Source organism: Erpetoichthys calabaricus, chromosome 10 (assembly GCF_900747795.2).
Source record: "Erpetoichthys calabaricus chromosome 10, fErpCal1.3, whole genome shotgun sequence".
Classification (NCBI taxonomy): Eukaryota; Metazoa; Chordata; class Cladistia; order Polypteriformes; family Polypteridae; genus Erpetoichthys; species Erpetoichthys calabaricus.
In genome coordinates, this window is record NC_041403.2 from 49,894,334 (window position 1) to 49,920,908 (window position 26,575).

The window sequence follows — 26,575 nt, forward strand, 5'->3', positions numbered from 1 at the left end:
CTTAATTTTCTTCTTCACTAGTTTTTATCTTTTTTGCCATGCTTTCCTCACATACATTCTCAAGGCGTTTCAATAGAAACCTATCCAAGGAGCTTTGTTTAGTCCTCCCCTTTAGAATGTTTCTGAAATGAGTTAGGCAAGTGTCATTAAATAGCGCCGCTGTACGTTCAGTTGCAGTTTTTTCAGGATGTTTCTTTTCAATAAAGTCGAGCGTTAGGCAAGTGTCATTAAATAGCGCCACTGCAAGATCAGTTGCAATTTTTTCAGGGTGTTTCTTTTCAATAAAGTCAAGCATTAGGCAAGTGTCATTAAATAGCGCCGCTGCACGATCAGTTGCAACTTTTTCAGGGTTTTTCTTTTTTTTAAAGTTCGAAACTTTTTCCCACATTGCAAACACTTCTTTATCTCACTTTATGACGTAACCTCCTCCGCCTCTGCCTCCTTCGCGATACTGATCTCCTGCAGAACCTCCGTATGTTGCCGCGTCTGTAGTTCCGTCAACTCCTCCGTCGTCAGTTCCTCGGAATGTGCCGCGACAAGCTCTTTGATGGCTCGTATTTCGAATTTTGGCTCGTAAGTCAAGGCAAAAAATCGACCTAGTAACGGCTCGTATCTCAAAAAACTTGTACGTTGTGGCACTTGTATCTCAAGGTACCACTGTACTATCCATCTATCTTATCTATTTTATATGCAAGTACTAGAAATATCTAGTTTCTTTTTAAGAATGGATCATTTGCAAAATAAGTAATTTATTTTTTAAAGATAAATCTGGAGCATAAGCAGGTGGATGCATTGCATAGTTGTAGATTATAGACTTGGGTATGAAGTACAGTCAAATTCTTGCTTGCATGTATATGAAAAATCTGAACACATTTGTCATGTACAATATGTGCAGTACGTTTTGTGCCTTGGAAGTATTTGGTACCACGCCAGCTGTTCTTTTCCTTTGCAGTAACAAGGAGTGGAGATTGTCTATTCTGGTAGCCTTAGGGTCTTATTTCTTCTTTTAGTGGATGATGTACTTCTGCTGGCTTCATTTGTGCTCTGGCCTTGTACATGTACTGCGGCAGTTTGCAGTCGAAGTGTGAAGTGGCTGAGATGAAGATCTGCAACTCCCAAGTCCGAGGACGTAGTACTCGGCTGGTTAAGGGTGTAGTGCCCTTTCCAGGTTGGGGTTGAGGTGCTGCCTCAAGCAAAGGAGTTTGGTGCAGCGTCTGCAGTCATGCAGATTCTGTACTAGTTAGTCATGTTGAAAAGAGAAATGATCCAAACGGTGAACATCTCAATTTACTGTTCAATCTGTGTTCTTACCTTCACCAATGGTCATGAATTGTGAGTAGTGACAGAAAGAATTATACTGCAGATACAAGCGGTAGGAATGGTTTTCCTTTGTATGATGTCTGGGCTCAGCGTTGGAAATATGGTGAGAAGTGCAGTCTTTCAGAAAGAGCTCAAAATAGAGTCACTGCTCCTCCACATCACAAGGAGCCAGTTGATGTGCTTTGGATATCTGTTTAGGTTACCTCCTGGACAACTTGGTCACGTCCAGCTGGGTTGAAACACTGGCAGAGCTAGGACACGCTGGAGAGATTAAATCTCTTGGCTGTGCTTGTTGTTCTCGCCCCCCACGAAAAGATGGAGGAGTTAGCAGGCAAAAGAAATGTATGAGCATCATTGCTTAGATCATAGCCATTGTGATCCGGACTCTGAAAAGCAGCAGAAATGGATAGATGGTTGACAGTAAAAATAGTGCCATTAAAAAATGCTAACGAGTAGATCTCTATATGTAGTTTCTAAAGTGAAGCCACAGTCTAATATTCATAAATAAACCAATCCAAACCATGTCCTGTTTGTATATTATTCTAGTGTACTCAAATTTTTTATGCTTTGATTCAGGTAACTGCTATTAGAAATTCTGGCTTATGTTTCTAACAAGCAATTTGTTTTTGACCATTTAAGCTTACCAATGGCAATGAGTAGTCTGTGTATAAATGGCACAGTCTTGTCCTTTGGTTCAGCTCCAACGCTCAGATCATATTTGTTTTACCGTCAGTAGTCTTACAAACATGACACAGTTCTTTTTAACACCAGGATGAAAGTGCCTTCCTTAGCATGGCTGCAGTTGTATCCCTTCTGTGGTATCTGGGAAGTAAGAAGTGCATGTGCTTGTCAGGTTCCTGTTGCCATCAGTGTAATGTGATTTAGATATGGCTCTGTGGTCTGGCTTAACCATAAATCAGCAGTTCGGAAAAGAATGCAACCTTGCTTATTTCATTCATATACCTGTCACCACAATCAGTATAGCACTGTGGTATACAGTGAATTAAAATATTTAAAATATACAGTGATTAAAATATTTTAAAATATTTACAGCTCAGTATCTTATTTCTTTGGTCCAAAGTTTGAATCATCCTTCTGAAACCAAGTTTCTCTACCATCTGAATCAGTGTCATGTCCTTTTCTATGTGATATGCAATTGCATATATTATATTCCTCCAGTTTTTGCTTGTTTTGTCATATGGAGTGGTAGCAGGTGGTGCTTCCTGATGTTTTGAGACAAGCATTGCTTCTGCACTGGCTAGCTACATCATGAGCATTCTAGTAGCTTCTTCATAATTATGCACATGAGCTGATTTCAGGTGTTTAAAAATGTTGTCAATATTTCCATCTTTAGCCACCACAGCATGACAACATAATTTGCAAAATACTGTTTCTTGGTTTAAGTGGAAAACATTGAAACCAAACCAGTTCCAAATTACCAAGGACCCTCCCTTTTTTGAAACCTATATCAGCCTCAATTTTGTTTGTTTCTGCTTCCTCCATCATCCTCAGTTTGTTGTATTTTGGAGACACCTGTGAAATCAAAGTTGTTGCTCTTCTTGCCAACAGTGTATTTATTAGTTTGCTCAGTATTGTCTTTACTACAGGAGCTAAGGCAAGCACAGAAAGTTTAAAATCTGGTCAAAGCTTCAATGTACATGTGCTCTGTTCCTCTACTTCACATACAGATTTTGACTCCACTCTGGTAAAGTGATCGTTCATTACTTGCCTTGACAAGTTATCTTGACAGTAATATTTTTGATGTTTAAATTTATTTAGTGATATAGTTTACAAACCTTGCATGATTCTGTTAATTAAAAGAACCATAATTGAATTCAGTGCAGATACAATATGTATGTAACTGCCCTGGTATTTCAAGCTTTATCCTAAAGTAGAAAAAAGGGTGTTGGGACTTCAAAGGCTTAAACTCTCATCTGTTTGTCCATTATATATGATGATGCTGTGATCAATTTTATCTCGGTGTAAGAATAAGCAAAAACAAAACTCATAGAGGGGGCTGAGACCCTGATAACCTGCAAATCCTAAAAACACCCCGATTAATGGTGGGTTTCTGTTTAGCAGAAGGGCGGAATAGGATCATGCAAGCAGATTCTGAACTCAAAGTTAAAGTTCTTTGCCTCTCGTCTTAACTCAGAATTTTTGTTCTGCAGTGTTATCAACAACACCCAGAGTAGTAGTTTGAGGGAAAAAAATTGACTTGAAAGTAATGAGTGTGTCTTGTGGTGTTTTTGTAGTTTAAAGTCCTTTTATCAGTGGTATGGGAAAATTCAGATCATTGTGCAATGTTACACCAGTATTTGCTGTCATACCTGTTTAATGCCCACCTTTAATGGATTGTCTGCCTGGGTTGGAAAGGCTATTTTGGAAAACTGGATATTTAGGTGCTGCATCCCACCTAATTTTGCATGTGTGGTGCCATGTGACTACCACTTGTTCCTCAATCCTGAAAGACTACCTTCTTGGGGCATGCTATGTCATTGAAGACACTCTGTCGACCACAGAAGAGTGGTTGCTTAAGCAAAATGGAATGTTTTAATTGAGTGACATTCAATATTTTGAGACTGTTATTAGTATAAGGGTATTAGTGTTCATTGTATTAAGTTGAAAAATTTAAGTTGTTTGGTTTTACTGGTTTTCCTCTTGATCTGTCATGCTCAGAACATTTTGATCACCCCTCATATATGATTGTGTGTGTGTATATGCATCTAGGTAAATTGGTTCAATTTTCTGCAGGTTAATATCGGATTTCCTTGTCCACAACGAGTTGTGCAACTTCCTGAGGTGTCATGGGACCAATATACCTCTGGCTTGGGAGACTTCGAAAGAGAATTTAAAAACAAGAAGCGCAATACTAGAAGATTAAAGCTAATATTTGATAAAGGTATGTAATTTTGTCATGTCATGAACAGTAATATTTTTTTTTATATAAATTCTTAAGTTTTATGGTTTATGTAATATTAAAAGTAGTTTAAATAGTGAATTTTTTTTTTTATGTATGCATATAATTGTTTGTAAATATGCTTATATTCTGCATCCATTCACTCTCATTTGAGTGACTGAAATTCACCCCACAGACATGTGCAAACTACAGAACAGTTAGTGAAAATTTGTGCATGGCTTTTTAACGTAGACTGAAGCATGCTAAATTGCCAAAAAAACCACAATTTTTTTTCTCATCAAAATGCTCTTTTTTGTTAAGGCATTTAATTTAATACGTAATACTAACTTGCATAACTCTTAGTATGGATGAACAGCAGGTCTTTTATCATAGCAAGTGTTTATTTAGTTGGATTTACAGTGGGTACGGAAAGTATTCAGACCCCCTTCAATTTTTCACTCTTTGTCATATTGCAGCCATTTGCTAAAATCATTTAAATTAATTTTTTCCCTCATTAATGTACACACAGCACCCCATATTGACAGACAAAAAAAAGAATTTTTGAAATTGTTGCAGATTTATTAAAAAAGAAAAACTGAAATATCACATGGTCCTAAGTATTCAGACCCTTTGCTCAGTATTTAGTAGAAGCACCCTTTTGAGCTAATAGAGCCATGAGTCTTCTTGGGAAAGATGCAACAAGTTTTTCACACCTGGATTTGGGGATCCTCTGCCATTCCTCCTTGCAGATCCTCTCCAGTTCTGTCAGGCTGGATGGTAAACGTTGGTGGACAGCCATTTTTAGGTCTCTCCAGAGATGCTCAATTGGGTTTAAGTCAGGGCTCTGGCTGGGCCATTCAAGAACAGTCACAGAGTTGTTGTGAAGCCACTCCTTTGTTATTTTAGCTGTGTGCTTAGGGTCATTGTCTTGTTGGAAGGTAAACCTTTGGCCCAGTCTGAGGTCCTTAGCACTCTGGAGAAGGTTTTTGTCCAGGATATCCCTGTACTTGGCCGCATTCATCTTTCCCTCGATTGCAACCAGTCGTCCTGTCCCTGCAGCTGAAAAACACCCCCACAGCATGATGCTGCCACTGCCATGCTTCACTGTGGGGACTGTATTGGACAAGTGATGAGCAGTGCCTGGTTGTCTCCACACATACTGCTTAGAATTAAGGCCAAAAAGTTCTATCTTGGTCTCATCAGACCAGAGAATCTTATTTCTCACCATCTCAGAGTCCTTCAGGTGTCTTTTAGCAAACTCCATGCGGGCTGTCATGTGTCTTGCACTGAGGTATGTGTGGAGACAACCAGGCACTGCTCATCACTTGTCCAATACAGTCCCCACAGAGAAGCATGGCGGTGGCAGCATCATGCTGTGGGGGTGTTGTTCAGCTGCAGGGACAGGACGACTGGTTGCAATCGAGGGAAAGATGAATGTGGCCAAGTACAGGGATATCCTGGACAAAAACCTTCTCCAGAGTGCTAAGGACCTCAGACTGGGCCGAAGGTTTACCTTCCAACAAGACAATGACCCTAAGCACACAGCTAAAATAACGAAGGAGTGGCTTCACAACAACGCTGTGACTGTTCTTGAATGGCCCAGCCAGAGCCCTGACTTAAACCCAATTGAGCATCTCTGGAGAGACCTAAAAATGGCTGTCCACCAACGTTTACCATCCAGCCTGACAGAACTGGAGAGGATCTGCAAGGAGGAATGGCAGAGGATCCCCAAATCCAGGTGTGAAATACTTGTTGCATCTTTCCCAAGAAGACTCATGGCTGTATTAGCTCAAAAGGGTGCTTCTACTAAATACTGAGCAAAGGGTCTGAATACTTAGGACCATGTGATATTTCAGTTTTTCTTTTTTAATAAATCTGCAACAATTTCAAAAATTCTTTTTTTTTGTCTGTCAATATGGGGTGCTGTGTGTACATTAATGAGGGAAAACATTAATTTAAATGATTTTAGCAAATGGCTGCAATATGACAAAGAGTGAGAAATTGAAGGGGTCTGAATACTTTCCGTACCCACTGTATATTAAACAGATGAGTAGTAGAAGTGAAAAACTATACTTGGTGTAACAAGTGTGCTTCTGTTGAAAATGGCTGGCATGCTTCACACAGGCTACATGAATAGATCTGCCTTAACACTATATGTCTTCACATCATCTGCTCAGGTGCAGTCTGACTTTAGATCCTAATTTAATGCCAAAGGACATAGTCTATAAATGTCTGGGTGACTTGACAGTAGCCCTAAATCATTCTGTTTGACATTAGCTATTAACATACAAATAGCTGAATGGCATCAGTAGATTAGTTAATGCATAATAATAAAAGAAACAAAGTTTGGTTTTAGGGCTAGGCGAATAAATAGCAAAGATAATTTTTGTGAAATAACTTATCCTCGATAGAAAGTCAATACAACTCATTCCATCTATGTTTTGACAGACAACACGAAAAGCCAATGATAATGAGAATAGCACCATGCCAAATCAATCGTGTGGCTGGAATACGATTACAGCCACGTCAAGTTACATTGACGCACATAGTACTGAGCATAGTGGTAGCTGGCAGCAGCACACGTGTTAATGTTCGGGCTGCAGCAGCCATGTACTGTGGAATTAACTTGCACTTGTAAAATTTGCTGAAAGTGTCACTTGTGCTTACAAATTAGTTTTTCTTGTATACAGATTTTTGGCAGTAATCCAACTCCATAGTGCATGCCAGTATGTCAAAACCCGAAAAAAAATCAGTGTTACCAAAGAAGACACCCCAAAGGACACAGCCCAAGGCTCCAAAGATGATGACATTGTTCAAAAGAAATGTCTGAGGAATTCGCTAGTGTCGGAAGATATTTTGGGTGTTTAAAGTCCGACAAGAAGCAGAGTAGTGTGTACTACAAATTGTGCCTTGGAGTTGAGGATTGTTTGGGACTGAGTTTTTTTTTGCACCTGCACTACACCATCCACACCTACCCACTCTTACATACACCTGTCCTCATTTCTCCTGCTCCTGCCCGCAGAAACAAATTGATTCTATTAAGGAAAAAAGTGATGTATGGTTGATAAGCCTGTTTAACATGATCTTGCACAAACAGGTGGCTGAAGGTTTCTCCTCTTTGGTCCAGTTGTCCTTTTTACTTTTTTGCGATGATTCTGCTTCATAAGTTTTTAATATAGATCTTCCGATGTGACTTTATCAATACTTTATGAGCACAAGTACACACGTCTTTTTCACAGAAAGGATCAGAAAGAGCCGTGTAAGCAACATGTCTTGTGGAAGCTTTGTAAGTAGTCAACCAGTTACTATTCTATATTGAAATAAAGTATGATCTATGTTAATAATTGCTGTTCATTCTACAAAAATGTGGAATGGTCAATAAAAGTAGGTGTGTGACGGTGAGGGTCCTGCTCCTTGCTGCTTCTTCCAGATTTGGAAACGCTTGAACCCAACACTGTCAGAGACTTACACCAGCAGATGCAGACATTCCTTATAACTGGCCTGTGTCCCCGCCGTCTGATCCACAGCATTCCTCTGGACCCTGCTCCTGCTCCCACCACTGCCAATTCAGGCTCCTCCTGGCGAAAGCGTGACATCTTCCCACCGCTGCCAGTCCAGGCTCCACCCGGCGAGAAGACATCCCAGAGCACTGCGATCACTTCTGCTCTGGGCTGCTCAGCAGGAGTGATCCTCGTGCCTCCTCCTGAGGCACCATCCTCGTCCATCTGCTTCTTCCTAATAAAGCGCTGGTATACTCCCAGGTCCCGCTTTTCCTTCTGTCCTTTAACCTCTGCTCTATGCGTCTCTTTTCTGTTCGTTTTCCTTCTACTTCTGATCTCCTAGGCTGGCCCGTACTTGTACGGCTCCATGAATGCAGCAGCTCAATCACAAACTGCGGGAAGCCAATGGAGCAATTGAGAATGATCGCATCCTCACGTGCAGGTGTGACTTGCCCCAATTACCTCATAAACTCCCTGTGGCCACAGAGAGTGACACAGCCAAATGGAATTATTTTAAAAACTGATCATTCATTCAAAGTCACGGACCCGCTATACCACAAGGTCTACGTAGAAGTTGCACATATAATTTTAAGCTTAAAATATACGTTTTTCAAGTCAGCATATTACTGGTATCTTAACAGACACTCCCCACTTTCTCACTGTACTTTTTGCTTAACAATACAAGAACACTGTACCCAAGCACACAACAGGCATTTCTTTGTCTGCTCGCAAGATCTGAGATGAAAGAGGGCATCACTAACAGATAACCAGTTAACTTCACTCCAGTCTTTGATTTAGTGCAAATGCATTAAATAGCAGTTATTACAAATTATTACTCTCTCTTTTTGTTCCTGCAGCTTTGTGTTCCTCTTAAATAAAAAATACAGAAACAGAAGCTTGGGACTGAGAAATGTTGCTACTTTGTAGAGCATGTGGATAAGAGTTGGTTCTGAACAGTTTTTTTGACAAGTTTTTTCAGTAATATCTGATTATGAATCAGTTTGTCACATCTTTGAATGGTTTCAGAAAAGAGACCGCAGTTGTATCTTTTTTCTGAGACGGCCATTCATCAAATTGCTGTAACACAGAATTCAGCACTATATCTTGTCTCCACAGACCTGTTTGAGTGGCTTCGTAAGCTTGCCTTGTTGTCCAATAAGTTTACCAAATAATGGTAGGCACCACTATGAGTGGCAGCCTTTCCAGCAGCTCCGTGTACGGCTTTATATTTCTACCTTTTTCTTACTATTTGGACATGGATTTTTACATGCTGAGACTCGTCTATTCAGGTAGTCAACTTCAAGCGCTGAAAACAAAGGCTTGTGCCATTGTGGTTCCCTATTTACCTGACAAGGTAAGAAGGCGGTATTGTGGCAGCAGAGCTGGCGCTAAACTAAAGGCTAAACAGCTAGCGAGAAAGTGAAGATGCAAGCCTTCGGTGCCTTCTGTGATCCTGGGAAATGTGAACTCACTACCAAATAAGATCGATGAACTGGCTGCACTGGCGAAAAATGTCAGGACCTACAGAGAATGCAGTTTGTTGTGTTTTTGACTACAAAAATGACTAGCGTCCCAGATGCTAACGTGGAGCTACCCGGGTTTAGCACAGTTAGAGCGGACAGAGACGCAAATACCTGCGGGAAGCGGAAAGGAGGACTCGCTCTCTATGTGACTACAAGATGGTGCAACCCTGGACATGTAAAAGTCAAAATCTCCACATGCTGCAGGGACATCGAACTGTTGGCTGTAAGTCTGCATCCCTATTACTTGCCCAGAGAGTTTGGACACGCCAATGTTTTTATTGTTTACATCCCGCGTCGCACGGACGTGGAGATAGCGGGTGACAACACCCACTCTGCTGTTGCTAAACTACAAACGCAGCGCTTGTGCTAATCTCTGGAGATTTTAACCATGTGACGCTGGACAAAACATTCCCTGCTTTCTCCTAGTATGTGGATTGTAACACCCGGGAAAATAGGACTATTGACCTAGTATGCAAACGTTAAAGACTCATACATCGCCACCCCGCTGCCTGCGCTTGGGAAAGCAGATCATAACCTGGTTCTGCTTCAGCCTCACTAAAAACAAAGAGTGAGGGAGCTACCTACAACCACACGCTCATTCAGGAAGTGGTCCCGTAAGGCAGAGCAGCCTCTGAGAGACTGCTTTGGAACTACGGACTGAGATATCCTGCAGGGATCATATAGTGAGAACATTAAAGAGGTTGTTGACTGCACTGCTGACTGCATCAACTTCTGTATGGACATTGTAGTTCCAGTAAGAACAGTACGCTGCTATGCTAACAACAAGCCATGGATTATAAGTGACATCAAGGGCCTTTTGAATCAGAAAAAAGGGCTCTTAAAGGCAGTGATCAGCATGAGCTCATGTGCGTGCAGAAGGAACTCCGAGTCCAGCTCAGGGAGGTGAAGTAGCAGTACAGGAGAAGGCTGGAGCAGAAGTTGCAGAATAACAGTATGGAGGAAGTGTGGGATGGGATGAAGATCATCACTGGCTGCAGCTCGAAGCGGGGTACCACCATCGAGAGAGATGTGGAGAGAGCGAACCTGATGAACAACTTCTTTAACAGGTTTGACCACACAAACCCACTCTCACCTCAGAGTACTGCATCCTCCACCCATCCTTCTGCTGATACCAGCATAGAAGAGAGTTTCCCCTCCACCCACAATTACAGCAGCCCAGGTAAGCAGAGAGCTGAGGAGACTTTGAGCCAGCAGAGCAGTGGGTCCAGATGAAGTATCGCCACGACTGCTGAAGGCCCGTGCATTGGAGCTGGGGAGTCCTCTGCAGCGCATCTTCAACCTGAGCCTGGAACAGGGGAGAGTCCTGAGGCTTTGGAAAACATCTTGCATCACCCCAGTCCCAAAGGTATCACGTCCTGGTGAGCTGAATGACTTCCGGTTTGTCGCTCTGATGTCACATGTGATGAAGACCATGGAGCGGCTGCTGCTTCACCACCTGAGGCCATAGGTCCACCACACCCTCGACCCTCTGCAGTTCACATACCAGGAGAAGGTGGGAGCGGAGGATGCCATCCTCTATATGCTACACCGATCCCTCTCCCACTTGGACAGAGGCAGTGGTGTTGTAAGAATTATGTTTCTTGGCTTCTCTAGCGCTTTCAACACCATCCAACCTCGGCTCCTTAGTGACAAGCTGACAGAGATGGGAGTAGAATCATACCTGGTGGCATGGATCGGGGACTGTACTTTCTCCGGTCCTGTTCAGCCTATATACATCAGACTTTCAATACAACTCGGAGTCCTGCCACATGAAAAAGTTCGCTGACAACACTGCTATCTTGGGCTGCATCTGGAGTGGGCAGGAGGAGGAGTATAGGAACCTAATCAAGGACTTTGTTAAATGATGCGACTCAAACCATCTACACCTGAACACCAGCAAAACCAAAGAGCTGGTGGTGGATTTTAGAAGGCCCAGGCCCCTCCTGGACCCCGCAATTATCAGAGGTGACTGTGTGCAGAGGGTGCAGACCTATAAATACCTGGGAGTGCAGCTGGATGATAAACTGGACTGGACTGCCAATACTGATGCTCTGTGCAAGAGAGGACAGAATCGACTATACTTCCTTAGAAGGCTGGCGTCCTTCAACATCTGCAATAAGATGCTGAAGATGTTCTATCAGACGGTTGCGGTGAGCGCCCTCTTCTACGCGGTGGTGTGCTGGGGAGGCAGCATAAAGAAGAGGGACGCCTCACGCCTGACAAACTGGTGAGGAAGGCAGGCTCTATTGTAGGCAAGGAGCTGGACAGTTTGACATTTGTGGCAGAGCGATGGGTGCTGAGCAGGCTCCTGTCAATAATGGAGAATCCACTGAACAGTATCATCTCCAGACAGAGGAGCAGCTTCAGCGACAGACTGCTGTCACTTTTTTTTTTTTTTTAAACTTGCAGTGTTTTTTATTGCTCTTTAATCAATATTGTTTTTATCAGTTTGCTGCTGCTGGAGTATGTGAATTTCCCATTGGGAATTAATAAAGTATCCATCTATCCATCCATCCATCTTCTATCCTATCCATCTATCATACCTGACGAACTGTTTTACACTAGCCAGAAGCTGTGCAAATTCAGGTGCTATCTTCATCACTGCTGGTGTAAAACCACTTCAGAGAATTGTGTTAAGAATGTGGGCACTACAGTTTAATCTGCTATAGCCGCGCAAGGAAGCTATTGTGTTTTGCTCCTGAATCAATAACAGTCAATTTTGAAAATAAGTTTTTGAAACCGTAAAGTGCGAATGTTTTCACTCCTTGCTTGCCTTAAACGGGGTTGCAAAATGCATCCTTGACAAAGGATTGTAACTGTCATTAATATAATTGATGGTAGCAGATTTGAAAGAGGTTTTCTCAAAATTCTTGGTCCAAGCATCAGCTGTGACAGCACACCTATGATTATTAACAGTCTCCAGCGTGTTGATTACAATATCCTTTTTCAGTTTTTGGCTTTTTGTACCATGTGCCGCAATGCTTAGACTTTCCAATTTTTGGCTGCCGTGTCAACCATGTGCTGCTCAAGTTGAAAATAGCCCACCCCAGACACTGTGTCTTAAAGCCCTATCCTTGCAAACAAAATCCGCACATTTGTCCTGTGCTGTCCTTTAGCGTGAATTATATATAGAATGAATACATGATCTGTTTTAAATTTAATTTCAAGGACTGCTACCTGCAATACTGAAAATCAGTCCCGCGTTGAAAGCAATTGCATTGGGTCCTGCAAGTCACGCAGTGCAGTTTTCTGCGTTGGAGCATAAGCTGACAACAATTGAGTGAATGTGTCAATTTTGTTTATGTTCTCCTTTGTTTACATTTGAATGCTGCTTGAATTTGTACTGAGGATACATATAGAATGTTTTTGTCTGTTTACTTGTGGGTTTGTTTCCCAACCATTTAAAGCAGTTTCAGTCTTTACAAAGGAAAGAATACAGTATAGAGGTCGTATTTTTGAGATTTTATTTGGTATTAATACCGGCTTTATTTGTTTGGAACTGATCAAAGAGTTTACTTTGAATTCTCCTCTAAAACATGAAAGCTTTAAGATTTTAGTTTTAAATTTAAGAATTTAGAATTTTAGAGTTAATATTTTATTTTACTTGGAGTTGACCAACAAATTTAGTGCATTTTCCTGTAAAACTTAAAATCTTTCGACCTTTTTATTTTATATTACCTATTTTATTTGTTTGTGTTCTCTTAAAACACTTGAAGCTTTTCACTGGTCAGGTTTTAGTTTATTATATATGTCTGTTTTATTTATTTAAAATACAGTAGTATAATGTTCTGCAGTACATTTGTCCTGTTCAACTTCTGACAGAAAGCAAATAATATTTACATCAAAATTATAATCTTATGATAGCTTCACATGTCACTTAGGAGTAAAAAGAAACCTTTAAGTTTGGCAGAAATAGTGATTTGGTATATATTATATACAGTATATCAATATTGAGTGATATGAAAAGAATCATTGTGATTGTTTTCCATACTGCCCAGCCCTACTTGGTTTATATGTGTAGGTTATTTATGAGATCAATTTATATTAAATATGCTTACCCCATAATTTTTGAAAAGTGAATTTAATAACAAAGGAAGCTTCTACCTGCATTGTCATTAAGAATCAAAGCCCATCCCAAAAAATCAGGCACTGTGCAGGAACTAACCAGTTCCAGCTTAGGACAGACACACTTGTGCACACATTTATACTTAATCATGCCAGGGTAATTTAGGAATGACATTTAACATAACATGCACTTAATTAGGCAAAATGTGTTAAAAGTGAATAGGTAGATTTTCTCACAGATTGCTTCCAATGTCCTTTTTACATGTAATTATTTAGAATAACTCTAAATTTAAATTTAAAGGCAAGATCTTTTGTGTTTTAATATTGTTAGGCTACTCCCTTTCCTAATGCTGCTATCAGTCATAAAAATCAATATTCAGCTTTTTGCCAACTACCAGTGTGTGTTTATAGAGTTTTGTCATATTTGTCTTCATCCACTTGTTGCATTAATCATATAATGTGGAACACATTTATTCGTTCATTTTGCATTTTTTAAGCATTCAATCTTTGCTGTTTTTTTTATCACTTTGAAAATACTAACACGTGAATCAAAAAATCTTTTCAAACAAAACTTTCAGTTGCAACAGTATTCACTATAATTAAGTTTTTTATGAAATTGCCTAGTCAACAAAAGGTTTTATTTCTTGGCATTTGTAATTGCTAAACATCCATTTCACACCAACGACTTGTTTCATTTTTAGAGTCTTTTTCTTTTTTTGTTTTCTCTTTACAAAATATTCATGGCAGCTAGGTCATGGTAGTTTTTGAAGGAAAGTAGAAAGCAGCACTCCCAAAACAATCCTGGAATCCAAAAAACTGTGTTATAATGAATACCTGTCATCCATCCATCCATCCATCCATTTTCTAACCCGCTGAACCCGAACACAGGGTCACGGGGGTCTGCTGGACACAGGGCACAAGGCAGGAACCAATCCCGGGCAGGGTGCTAACCCCACCGCAGGACACACACAAACACACCAAGCACACACTAGGGCCAATTTAGTATCGCCAATCCACCTAACCTGCATGTCTTTGGACTGTGGGAGGAAACCCACCTGGACACAGGAAGAACATGCAAACTCCATGCAGGGAAGACCCGGGAAGCGAACACAGGTCTGAATACCTGTCATTCTCAGTTAAAATTAATCCCGTAGGCAGATTACTTAACAAGTAACCTAACACAGAACTTGTTTTACTAAGGTATAAATACTTGATTAACTGTATTAAAAAAAAAAAAAAAAATTCCCTTTTTTTTTTTTGCCATGCACATTCAAGTGAAAAGAACTGAACAAAAGTTGTAAGCATACACGCTGTTTGCTAAGGAGCAAATTTAATCTACCCAATTTAGTGTTGCAGGGAGCCAGTGATTATCACAGCAGCAATAGTGATAAGGCAAGAAGCAAACATGGTGGACGGTTGGTCCTTTGCAGGGCTCAGTCACACACCCAAGCAGAAAAGAGTGTGCTACGTGCAATCCAGTAAAAGAAACTTATAAAGTGTCAGTTTAGTTTTACCTCTTTGAGTGGTGAATATTTTTTGCAAAAAATAGTTTTCTGAAAAGCACACAAAGCAATGGTTTCACACAGAAAACAACATAAAATGTCTTTGGCTGTGTGCCGTGGCAGCCAGTTACCAGGAATTTGCAGCAGGCTGGCTGCCAGGTTGTCTTTGTGGGGTGAGCTGGCAACAGCTGTGTGTAGTTGGTGCATCACAATCTGGTTTGTACATCTTGTCATTGTAAGGCAGATTTTGCCATAAGTGCATCAGCTACACAAGCCTGTTCAGCACCGCCATCAACTGGGGAGTGATCAAGTGTTGCTGGCACCTCACTCTTGTTTTAGATCACTTCTATTAAAATCAGAGTCTAACAAGTCAGAGTCCAATTCAGCGATTAATATGCAAAATGTCATTCACGGGGTATTTTGCTTTACACATTTGCTTTAATCTCTTGCCAGTTGTCAATGCCATTTTTACTTTTGTTTGCTTCTCGCTACTCAAGCACATGGTATCTTGGTCAGACCAATGAAGCTAATTTTCCTTGTAGCAACTAAAACATAATGGCATGTTTTGTCACTGTTTACAGTTGACAACCACCATCAACCTCTCCTTTTGACAAAAGTTGACATCCACTCTGAAAGAGTTAATCCAGCTATAGATCTTTTGTCACAGTGTTGAGTGATTAGTGGCCAGTGTTCATACTGCAAATCTTTGGGTACTCGTGTTTGGGACGGAGAAAGGAGATAGACATTATTTATTTACTTCACAGCACATGAAGGACTAAATGTATTTATAAAGCACAGTAATAAATATGTTTTCCTTTACATTAATCTTGGTGTGATATTTGCCTTCCATAATGGATATTTTGTCTAATCTCATTTTTATCGACTTTGCTGACTATAAAAATTCTAATAATACACCTGGCTTAGTATAATTTAAGGTACTAAATATTTTATTGCCATAACAATGTTAAAAGTGTGTGGAATTTGAGATGTCGCCACTAGGGCATATTATGAGGACAAACCGTACTTTTCATTCTTCTACAGTCATCAAACAGTTTAACACAAACACATTTAGACACGTTCACCAAATCCTTGTAGATGAGTCTTAAGGTCAGGATATTAAGTTTATAGATGTTGTAGCTGGTGGATAAGTACTTAAGAAATCAGATATTGCTGGTTGTGGTTGAGCTAATTTGCTTACCAGACACTGTTACTAGTGTTCCCAGAAGGAGGTATTTCATTTTGCAGGGCATCCTGGATGTCATTAAGAGAGGTTGCAGCAAATGGCTTGATCGCAACATCCGATCTGTACAGGGAACTGAGATGGATGGCTGCGAGGGGTCCGAGGGCAGATAAGGAGGTGTTTGTTAGAGGAATCTATGAACAAGTGAAACACAGTCTATGATCTAGTGATCCACATTCTGCTTACAGAGGAATTGAAGTATTACATACATCCAAGTCTTTGGAAGATGGAAAGATCCTCACGGATGATGCTGCAGCTGGCTACTTTGAGAAGCTGTTTAAAGCTGATCCTCCAGCTAGATTGTGTTGAGGTTCTTGAGGCTGATCTTCCAATTAGCTGTGAACCATCCAATCTCACTGAGACTACACTGCTTGTGAACCAGATGAGGATAGGGAAGGATGTAGGGATCTGTGATGTCCGGGGTGGACTTATCCAGGCTGGTGGTAAAGCAGTCTTCTTTCCACTGCAAGCAATCTGTGCTTCCGTTTGGGAAACGGGCATCATCCCAACTAACTGGAAAACAGGACTTGTTGTCCCTATCTGGGAAAGGGGTGGGTGATCGCCTGGATTGCAGCAACTACAGGGGTATAACACTGCTCATGGTGCCAGGTAAGGTCCTTGATAGGGTCATCCTCAGGAAGGTCCATAATCACTTGCTCACCTAACAGTGACTGGAGCAGTCTGTCTTTACGCATAATAGACCACATCCTGACACTGAAGGCTCTCAGTGGGCGCAAACGTGAATATTGACAGAGTTTCTTTGCAGCCTTTATTGATTTTTATAAATTGTTTGACACAGTTGATCAAGCTGCCGTTTGGGGTATCCTGAGACTTTGCGAGATCCCCCGAATTTGCTGGATGTTATGGCCGGCTTGTACACTGGTACTGTGAGTGCTCTGCAGAGTAGAGGAAGAACCTCTGTGTTTTCCTAGTTGATTCTGTGGTTTGTCAAGGGTGTGTTCTTGCTCCTATTCTATTCAGTGTTTGCATGGACTGGGTGTCGAGCAGGATTGTAAGGTCCAGCGGCTGTGGGACATCTGTTGGTGAACAAAGATTCACTGATCTTGACATTGTTGATTATGTCAACAACGCTGTGATCTTTGCGGAATCGATGGAGGCTCTGATTAGGGCTCTTGAGAGACTGAGCGAGGGGTCTGAGTGTCTGGGCTTGCAAGTGTCCTGAAGAAACCAAAATCCTTGCCTTTAATGACCTCTTGGGTGCAGCCATCAGCAGTGTGTCTGTCTGTGGACACAGTTGTGACCTTGACAAGAGGTTTACTTATACTTTGCATAGTTGTGTAACAGGGTTTTGAAATACTGAGAAAGCAAATGTTTAAAAAAAATCTATCAAGTAAGTGTAGACTTTATAATCAACATAGACAAGTAGTGTACCATGCAGGAACAGTTTTATATTCTGCAGCAGAATTTTAATGATATGTCAATAGTTGACAGGATGCAAGTGTTGATGAACACACTAAAGATGTGGTATAGTCACAGATCTGGAATATAAGATGAGTCAGCAAGTGCAAAAATTGACTTGGTTGAAAAATTTCCTCTAAATTGGAATTTGGAAAGCTTTTTTTTTTGTAGTTTTACTGTGGTCCATTATATTAAACAAAATATTATATGAATAATTACATTTTATTTCCTTTGTATTATACGAACTTAATGGCAGAAAACAGAAAATTGGTTGCCAGATCGCAAAGTTGAAGGCTATTTTTAATGTTCAAAATTGATATATATGTATTGGCCATGGAAACCAATTCCAAGAAGTTTTTGTGCTTACATTAATTCCAGTGGAAGTTTGGAACTCCTCAGCTATGGAATCAGCAGAGCGCTAGCGACTATGTACCTTGCACCTTAGCAGTTATTGACCCTGCTCTGTGACTTTATATGGTCTTCTGTTTCGTGGCTAAGTTGTTGTTATTCCTAAATGCTTCCACTTTCCAGTAATACCACTTATAGTTGACTGTGAAATATCCAGCATGGATGAAATTTCATGAAACATCTTATTGTAAAGGTGGCATCCTAATATAGTACCACGCTTGAAGTCACTGAGCATTTCATAATGACCCATTTTGTTTCACAAGTGTTTGTAAATTGAGACTGCATGCTTTATTTTATACACTTATGGCAGTGTGCCTGATTAATATATGTATATATCAATATATACAGTACTGTGCAAAAGTTTTAGGTAGGTGTGAAAAAATGCTATAAACAAAGAATGCTTTCAAAAATGGAAGTGTTAATCATTTATTTTCATCAATCAACAAAATGCAGTGAATGAACAAAAGAGAAATCTAAATCAAATCAGTGTTTGGTGTGACCACCCATTGCCTTCAAAACGGCATCAATTCTTCTAGGTACACTTGCGCACAATTTTTGAAGGAACTCGGCTGCTAGGTTGTTCCAAACATCTTGGAGAACTAACCACAGATCTTCTGTGGATGTAGGCTTCCTCACATCCTTCTGTCTCTTCATGCAATCCCAGACACACTCGATGATGTTGTGATCAGGACTCTGTGGGGGCCATACCATCACTTCCAGGACTTCTTGTTCTTCTTTACGCTGAAGATAGTTCTTAATGACTTTGGCTGTAGTTTGGGGTCGTTGTCCTGCTGCAGAATAAATTTGGGGCCAATCATACGCCTCCCTGATGGTATTGCATGATGGATAACTATCTGCCTGTATTTCTCAGCATTGAGAACACCATTAGTCCTGACCAAATCTCCAACTCCATTTGCAGAAATGCAGCTCCAAACGTTCAAGGAACCTCCAGCATGCTTCACTGTTGCCTGCAGACACTCATTATTGTACTGCTCTCCAGCCCTTCGATGAACAAACTGCCTTCTGCTACAGCCAAATATTTCAATTTTTGACTCATCAGTCCAGAGCACCTGCTGCCATTTTTCTGCACCCCAGTTCCTATGTTTTCGTGCATACTTGAGTCGCTTGGCCTTGTTTACACGTCAGAGGTATGGCCTTTTGGCTGCAACTCTTCCATGAAGACCACTTCTGGCCAGACTTCTCCGGACAGTAGATGGGTGTACCTGGGTCCCACTGGTTTCTGCCAGTTCTGAGCTGATGGCACTGCTGGACATCTTCTGATTTCGAAGGGTAATAAGCTTGATGTGTCTTTCATCTGCTGCACTAAGTTTCCTTGGTCGACCACTGTGTCTACGATCCTCAACGTTGCCCGTTTCTTTGTGCTTCTTCAAAAGAGCTTGAACAGCACATCTTGAAATCCCAGTCTGCTTTGAAATCTTTGTCTGGGAGAGACCTTGCTGATGCAGTATAACTACCTTGTGTCATGTTGCTGTGCTCAATCTTGCCATGACATGAAACTGTCTTCCATAACCTCACCTTGGTAGCAGAGTTTGGCTGTTCCTCACCCAGTTTTAAGCCTCCTACACAGCTGTTTCTGTTTCAGTTAATGACTGTGTTTCAACCTACGTGTGACATTGATGATCATTAGCACCTGTTTGGTATAATTGGTTGATCATACACCTGACTATAATCCTACAAAATCCCTGACTTTGTGCAAGTGTACCTATAAGAATTGATGCTGGTTTGAAGGCAAAAGGTAGTAACACCAAATATTGATTTGATTTAGATTTTTCTTTTGTTCGCTCACTTTGCATTTTGTAAATTGATAACAATAAACAATCATTATTTCTATTTCTGAAAGCATTCTTTGTTTACATTATTTTTTCAAACCTGCCTAAAACTTTTTCACGTGCTGTATATGTATAAATAATCGTTCAATTTTTTTTTTTTTTTTTTATATTATATATATATAGTGGGATTACCCGCAAGGTCCAAAAGTCCTTTGGAGACGAGAAAAGATGGGGAGTCTTCATCTGCTTATTCCACATTGCCTTCTAGCGATGCTCCGGAACAGTCTACATCAAGTAGTCGATCACAGGTACCCTAATTCAAATATGTTGTTTGTTTTAACACATGTTCATACCATATTAGAGAAATATTTTTTTTAATTAAGGAATGATTTTATACTATCAAAAACATAGGTTAACAGTTTTACTAATTTGAGGTTTGCTTCTTTCTTTTGTGTCTGTTATTGTCATGTTAATTGCAGCTGTTAAAATATGGCATGGGTAAAGTTTTACAAAGTATGCTAATTAATTTAAAAATTCTTCTTTGCTCGCTTTCATAAATGGAGATGTGTTAGTCGTGATTGGACTATTACTTAGTAAGCAAAATACAGCAACCTTAAGAAATGCACAGCTTAATAAAGCTATTTTAGTTACAGAGTCCTTTCTTGAATTAAGTTATGTCAAATCTGAGGTTGTACTGGGAAAAGTATTTGTGCCACTTTTATGTAGAGAATACAGATAAAAACATACCAAATGTAGTACATTTGAATAAACTGAATTAATTGGAGACACAAGGTTTTATATAAGTAAGTGAGGTTTTCTATAAATGACTGTAAAAATGACAACACTTAAAAATCCTGTATCCAGTTATACTTGGGAAAGGTGAATGGGGAGCAGAAAGCTGGAAGTCTACTTCTTTATGTCTTGAGTCCTAATTGACAGATCACTTTTCATAACTTGATCATGTAAGCAGTTAATTAAAGCATTTGTAGTATGCTGAGTTACGTAAACATTGTATGGAAATAGAATGCATAGGGCTGCCTTACTCATTTCTGAATATTACATTTGTTCAGTTCTATATTAGAGCAGAAATACTAAATATTGTAATTACTGGTTCAGATATCACTCAGTCACATACTGCATAGACATTGAGTGTCAACTTTCTATGGCTAACAAATACAACATTGGAGCTCTGTAGAAATTACTGTTTTATTTACTATAGTTCAAAGAATTATGGTAGCTGATCTGTAAGAAATAAGAAGTTAATTCACAAAAACAAAAAGTGAAATCTTTCACTTTCACAGAAGTGAAATTCTTCCATAACTTGTATATTTTCAGTTTGAGAATCAATGTGAAAGCCCTCCTTAAACAAACCACTAGACTAGCCAGTTTAATCTGCTAAGGAAACAAAAGAGGAGCAAAAAAAAAAAAAAAAAACCCAACAATATACCTTTTACAAGTAATTATTTTATAGAGCATGCAAATGGTATTCAAATACCAGTAATAATGAACGTGATTAAATCTCTCTAAAATGTATCCTCCAGCAAAAATCACTGTCAATTTTTTTTGGTTCGTCATGGTCGACGGGGGTGGCAGTTGTGATAGTGACACATAGAAAAGTCATTATGAACAATAAATAACTGAAAAATATCAAAATGTCCTAGTTTGAATATGCTGCCCATCCAATAAAACATTTCTCCTTCCAAACAAACATTCTCACAACATATCTAGAATGTTACATACTGTATGAAATTGCAAAGGGACCCTCCATACCCCAGTCACCCTCTCCCCCACCCCATTGTAATATACATACAACAGTGCTGTCAAAACTCCTAAGGGGAAATGTTAATTTAAAACTAGTGTTAAATTTGAGCAACATCGCGGCGACACCTAGGAACCAAAGAAAAACAGTATAGACGTTTGTTTCCATTTCCATTGTGTGGAGTCATATCTGTTCATTTGTGAAAATTGTTTTTTGTTTCCCTGTGCCCTGAACCCTTGCTTCTGATGATGAGATAAAGCATGCATTAAACAAATGGGGATGGGCTTTATACATGGGCATACACACTACACAAGTGTTCAGATTTGATACATAGAATAATATGTTCAATCTTATTATTTACAGTCCTCAAACACACCTGAATGTTTTGCCTTGCTTATATTTCCTAAGTTGTTTATTTGTGTTTGTGTGTCTATATTTATACACACACACACACACACACACACACATATATATATATATATATATATATATATATATATCTATATATATATATCTATATATATAAAAATGGAATGGGTGGGTCGTCGGGTGGGCCTTTTTTTCATTCCGTTGAAAGACACGCCCTACTCACTGGACAGTTAAAAACACCAATCAAACTAACGATGACATCAAGTATTACCCAATCAAAAGTAGGAAAGGAGGCATCTTCATAAAATGCGTGTGGGATGATTTGCATGAGACGCTGCTTTAAAAAAAAAATGATAAAAAAAATACGGGATAAATCCCGTCCAGTATTGATTCAAAACGGGACGCGCAATTTCATTCTCAAACGCGGCACGATTCCGTATTTTAAAGGACGGGTGGCAACCCTACAGTGCCAGGTAACCACCCATACAATCACATTGTGATTCAGACTAGGAATGCAATGAATGTAATTACCCCGATCTACATACAAGGCGAAAGTGTTGCAACATTCAAAGATGATGGTTTGGGATAAGTACACCATACAACATAAAAGAGCTTATGAAGCCTTGAACCGAAAAAAGCAACATCTCAGAGATCGTAAAAAAAAAATAGGAGCTAATGTCGTTTTACTCGCTGTAGATTTTAGTCAAACATTACCAGTTATTTCACGAGGGAGACCAGCACATCAACTCAACGCGTGTTTAAAATCCATGCTTCTCCCACGCTAGGTTATATGTCGCGTGTTCTCGGGTAGGTGCACCAAAAAATGTATACATTTAAGCATGTAATGGGCAAACAAAAAATGAGGTATACCCGAAGGCACAGCAGTAGTACTTAATGTAACTTTACTTCTTAAATGTTAATGTTTTACTGTTTAATAATTTATACGCTTCTTATATGTTGTTCAAATTCTTTTATCAAAATACCACTGACAGCGCAATGCACGATAACATCGAGTGAATACACCATACACATCCGCCCACGGCTGCCCTGCTGTGCGCAGATAGGACTTGATTGTACAATAAAATAAAATAAAGATAAAAAGACTAAAACAATCATCACCCATAAAGCGGATAGTAGACATGACGTACTATATGTGTACCACATTTCAAGTGTATAGGTGCAACGGTTTGCGAGCTACAGGTCATTTAAAATCCTGGACAGACACACAAATTGCCACGGTAGCAAATTACAGAAGAAGATTTTACTGTTTAATAATTTATATTTATATGAAATGTGCTTCTTATATATTACTTCATATTCTCATATGATAATGATGTTAATGTTTATATTGATTTCTGTGTTATTAAAACTGCATGTATGTGTGTATATGTGTATATATATATATATATATATATATATATATATATATATATATATATATATATATATACTAGCAAAATACCCGCGCTTCGCAGCGGAGAAGTAGTGTGTTAAAGAGGTTATGAAAAAAAAAGGAAACATTTTAAAAATAACGTAACATGATTGTCAATGAAAGCCCGTTTCACTCAGTAAGTCTTATGTGTGTGTTTATGTATGTGTGTGTATATATATGTACATGTGTATATGTAGATATGTATATATATGTGTATGTATATAAATGTTTATGTGTGTGTGTGTGTATATTATATATACCCTAAGTTCTTGTCTATAAGCCGGACTCATGTATTAGCCGGAGACCAAAAATCATACGAATTTTTAAAATAAAATCGTATCATAGATAAGCCGGACTCATGGATAAGCCGAACGTACTATAACCTATAACTAATAGAAGGGAGGGAGGTCAGTGGTCTCACTCGCGCCCATTTAATTTCTTTAAGGGGGGAGAGAGTGTGAGATATTGCCGTCTCTCTCACTCCCCGCATGGCGCGGTTGGAGCGGCCGGAGCGCGTTCTTTCTGCTCTGGGCGTCGCCGAGTCAACACGAGCGCGTAGCGGGCATTTAAATTGTGATTTTATATGTAAGCATATTTAAATATATATCGCGGATTTCTGCGGACAATGGGTCTTTTAATTTCTGGTACATGCTTCCTCAGTTGGTTTGCCCAGTTGATTTCATACAAGGGACGCTATTGGCAGATGGCTGAGAAGCTACCCGGCTTACTGTTCTCTCTCTCTTGCGCTGACTATCTGTGATCGTGACGTATGGGGATTGAGCAGGGGGGCTGTTTGCACACCTAGACGATACGGACGCTCGTCTAAAAATGCTGAAAGATTATCTTCACGTTGCTATCTTTTGTAAAGCTGATTCCTGAAAAGACATGCTGCACAGTGCTTCGCATACTTAAAAGCTCGAAGGGCACGTATTGATTTTTGACTGAAAAACAAACTCTCCCTCTCTCTCTCTTTGTCTGCTCCTGACGGAGGGGGTGTGAGCTGCCGCCTTCAACAGCTTTGTGCCGCGGTGCTTCGCATACTTAAAAGCCAAACAGACATATTGATTTGTTTGCTTCACTGCTTTGAAGAGGAAGATATGTTTGCATTCTTTTAATTGTGAGACGAAACTGTCATCTCTGTCTTGTCATGGAGCACAGTTTAAACTTTTGAAAAAGAGACAAATGTTTGTTTGCAGTGTTTGAATAACGTTCCTGTCTCTCTACAACCTCCTGTGTTTCTGCGCAAATCTGTGACCCAAGCATGACAATATAAAAATAACCATATAAACATATGGTTTCTACTTCGCGGATATTCTTATTTCGCGGGTGGCTCTGGAACGCAACCCCCGCGATGGATGTATAAGCCGGACTTATGTATAAGCCGATATTCTATTTTTTCATTTTCACAACTTTTTTCCTTAGATAAGCCGCGGCTTATTGACAAGAACTTAGGGTATATAATATATATATATATATATATATCTATATATATATATATATCTATATATATATATATATATATATATATATATATATATATATATATATAAAAGACAGCAACAGTTATAACAATGACAACACAATTACATTGACAATCATGTTACGTTATTTTTAAAATGTTTCCTTTTTTTTTCATAACCTCTTTAACACACTACTTCTCCGCTGCGAAGCGCGGGTATTTTGCTATATATATATATATATATATATATACGAGCTGTATATACCCGGCGTTGCCCGGGGCAGAAGTAACCTAATCGGTCAAACACTTACATATATACCAAAGTAAACCTAATCGGTCAAACAGTTACATATATAAAAAAACCGAACCTAATCGGACAAACAGCTTCATATATACAGAAGCGAACCTAATCGGACAAACAGCTAATCTATATACATAAGCAAACCTAATTGGTCAAACAGTTACATAAATACAAAAGCAAACCTAATCGATGAAACAGCTTCATATATACAGAAGCGAATCTAATTGGTCAAACAGTTATGCATGTGCAGAATAATTTTACAAAGATTATGCGTGTTAACAATCATTAAAAAGAAAAGATTGAGGAACTCTTCTTCTATATGTGATGAAGCTGGGTGAAGCTGACTTGACGAAGACGTAGGTGGCATAGATTGGTTTTTCTAAAACAGAAGAAAAAAATGAGTATCTATTATTATTTTAAATTAGAATGAAAATGAGAACCTTGATTAGAGATAGATTATCTGTATTAAAATATGTGCATGAATAAACTTTTGCTAACTCTCTAGCAAAAGTTTATTCATACAAATTGGCATGGGATGGCTTTGTGAAAAAGTAAAAATTAGATAAAAATAAATTGAGAATGCGTACTTCCATTTGACTGAGATTATGTGTAATGATGAAAAAATAGTTTAGTATGTTTTTTTTTCCATACGGGAACGATGTAAAACCTTACATAGGCACCCTTCAGCCCGTACTGAAGGGTACTGTCAGATTCTTACTGACTAAAAAACACCCTTTTTATTCCACAGCTACCCCAAAAACCACTATTAGGCATTACTTTGGGGTGGCAGTAGTTTAGTTATGAAACAGCTGGGTCCTGAAAAAAATCTGTCTGATTAGTGGCTTCATCACATATAGAAGAACAGTTCCTCAATCTTTTCTTTTTAATGATTGTTAACACGCATAATGTTTGTAAAATCATTCTGCACATGCATAACTGTTTGACCAATTAGGTTCGCTTCTGTATATATGAAGCTGTTTGATCGATTAGGTTTGCTTTTGTATTTATGTAACTGTTTGACCAATTAGGTTTGCTTATGTATATAGATTAGCTGTTTGTCCGATTAGGTTCGGTTTTTTTATATATGTAACTGTTTGACCGATTAGGTTTACTTTGGTATATATGTAAGTGTTTGACCGATTAGGTTACTTCTGCCCCGGGCAACGCCGGGTATATACAGCTCGTATATATATATATACAGTGGGTACGGAAAGTATTCAGACCCCCTTCAATTTTTCACTCTTTGTCATATTGCAGCCATTTGCTAAAATCATTTAAATTAATTTTTTCCCTCATTAATGTACACACAGCACCCCATATTGACAGACAAAAAAAAGAATTTTTGAAATTGTTGCAGATTTATTAAAAAAGAAAAACTGAAATATCACATGGTCCTAAGTATTCAGACCCTTTGCTCAGTATTTAGTAGAAGCACCCTTTTGAGCTAATACAGCCATGAGTCTTCTTGGGAAAGATGCAACAAGTTTTTCACACCTGGATTTGCGGATCCTCTGCCATTCCTCCTTGCAGATCCTCTCCAGTTCTGTCAGGCTGGATGGTAAACGTTGGTGGACAGCCATTTTTAGGTC

At 39.3% G+C, this 26,575-nt stretch overlaps 1 protein-coding gene across 4 annotated transcripts in view; it reads left to right on the forward strand.

Moving 5' to 3' along the window:
- Window positions 1-26,575, forward strand: part of zzz3 (zinc finger, ZZ-type containing 3) — a 225,967-nt gene that overhangs the window by 160,084 nt on the left and 39,308 nt on the right. For all 4 annotated transcript variants that reach the window (XM_051933111.1, XM_051933113.1, XM_051933112.1 and 1 more), the window contains 2 exons: window positions 4,075-4,222; window positions 19,850-19,974. In XM_051933111.1, coding sequence (XP_051789071.1) covers window positions 4,075-4,222; window positions 19,850-19,974 — 273 coding nt within the window. The remainder of the gene's footprint in view (window positions 1-4,074; window positions 4,223-19,849; window positions 19,975-26,575) is intronic.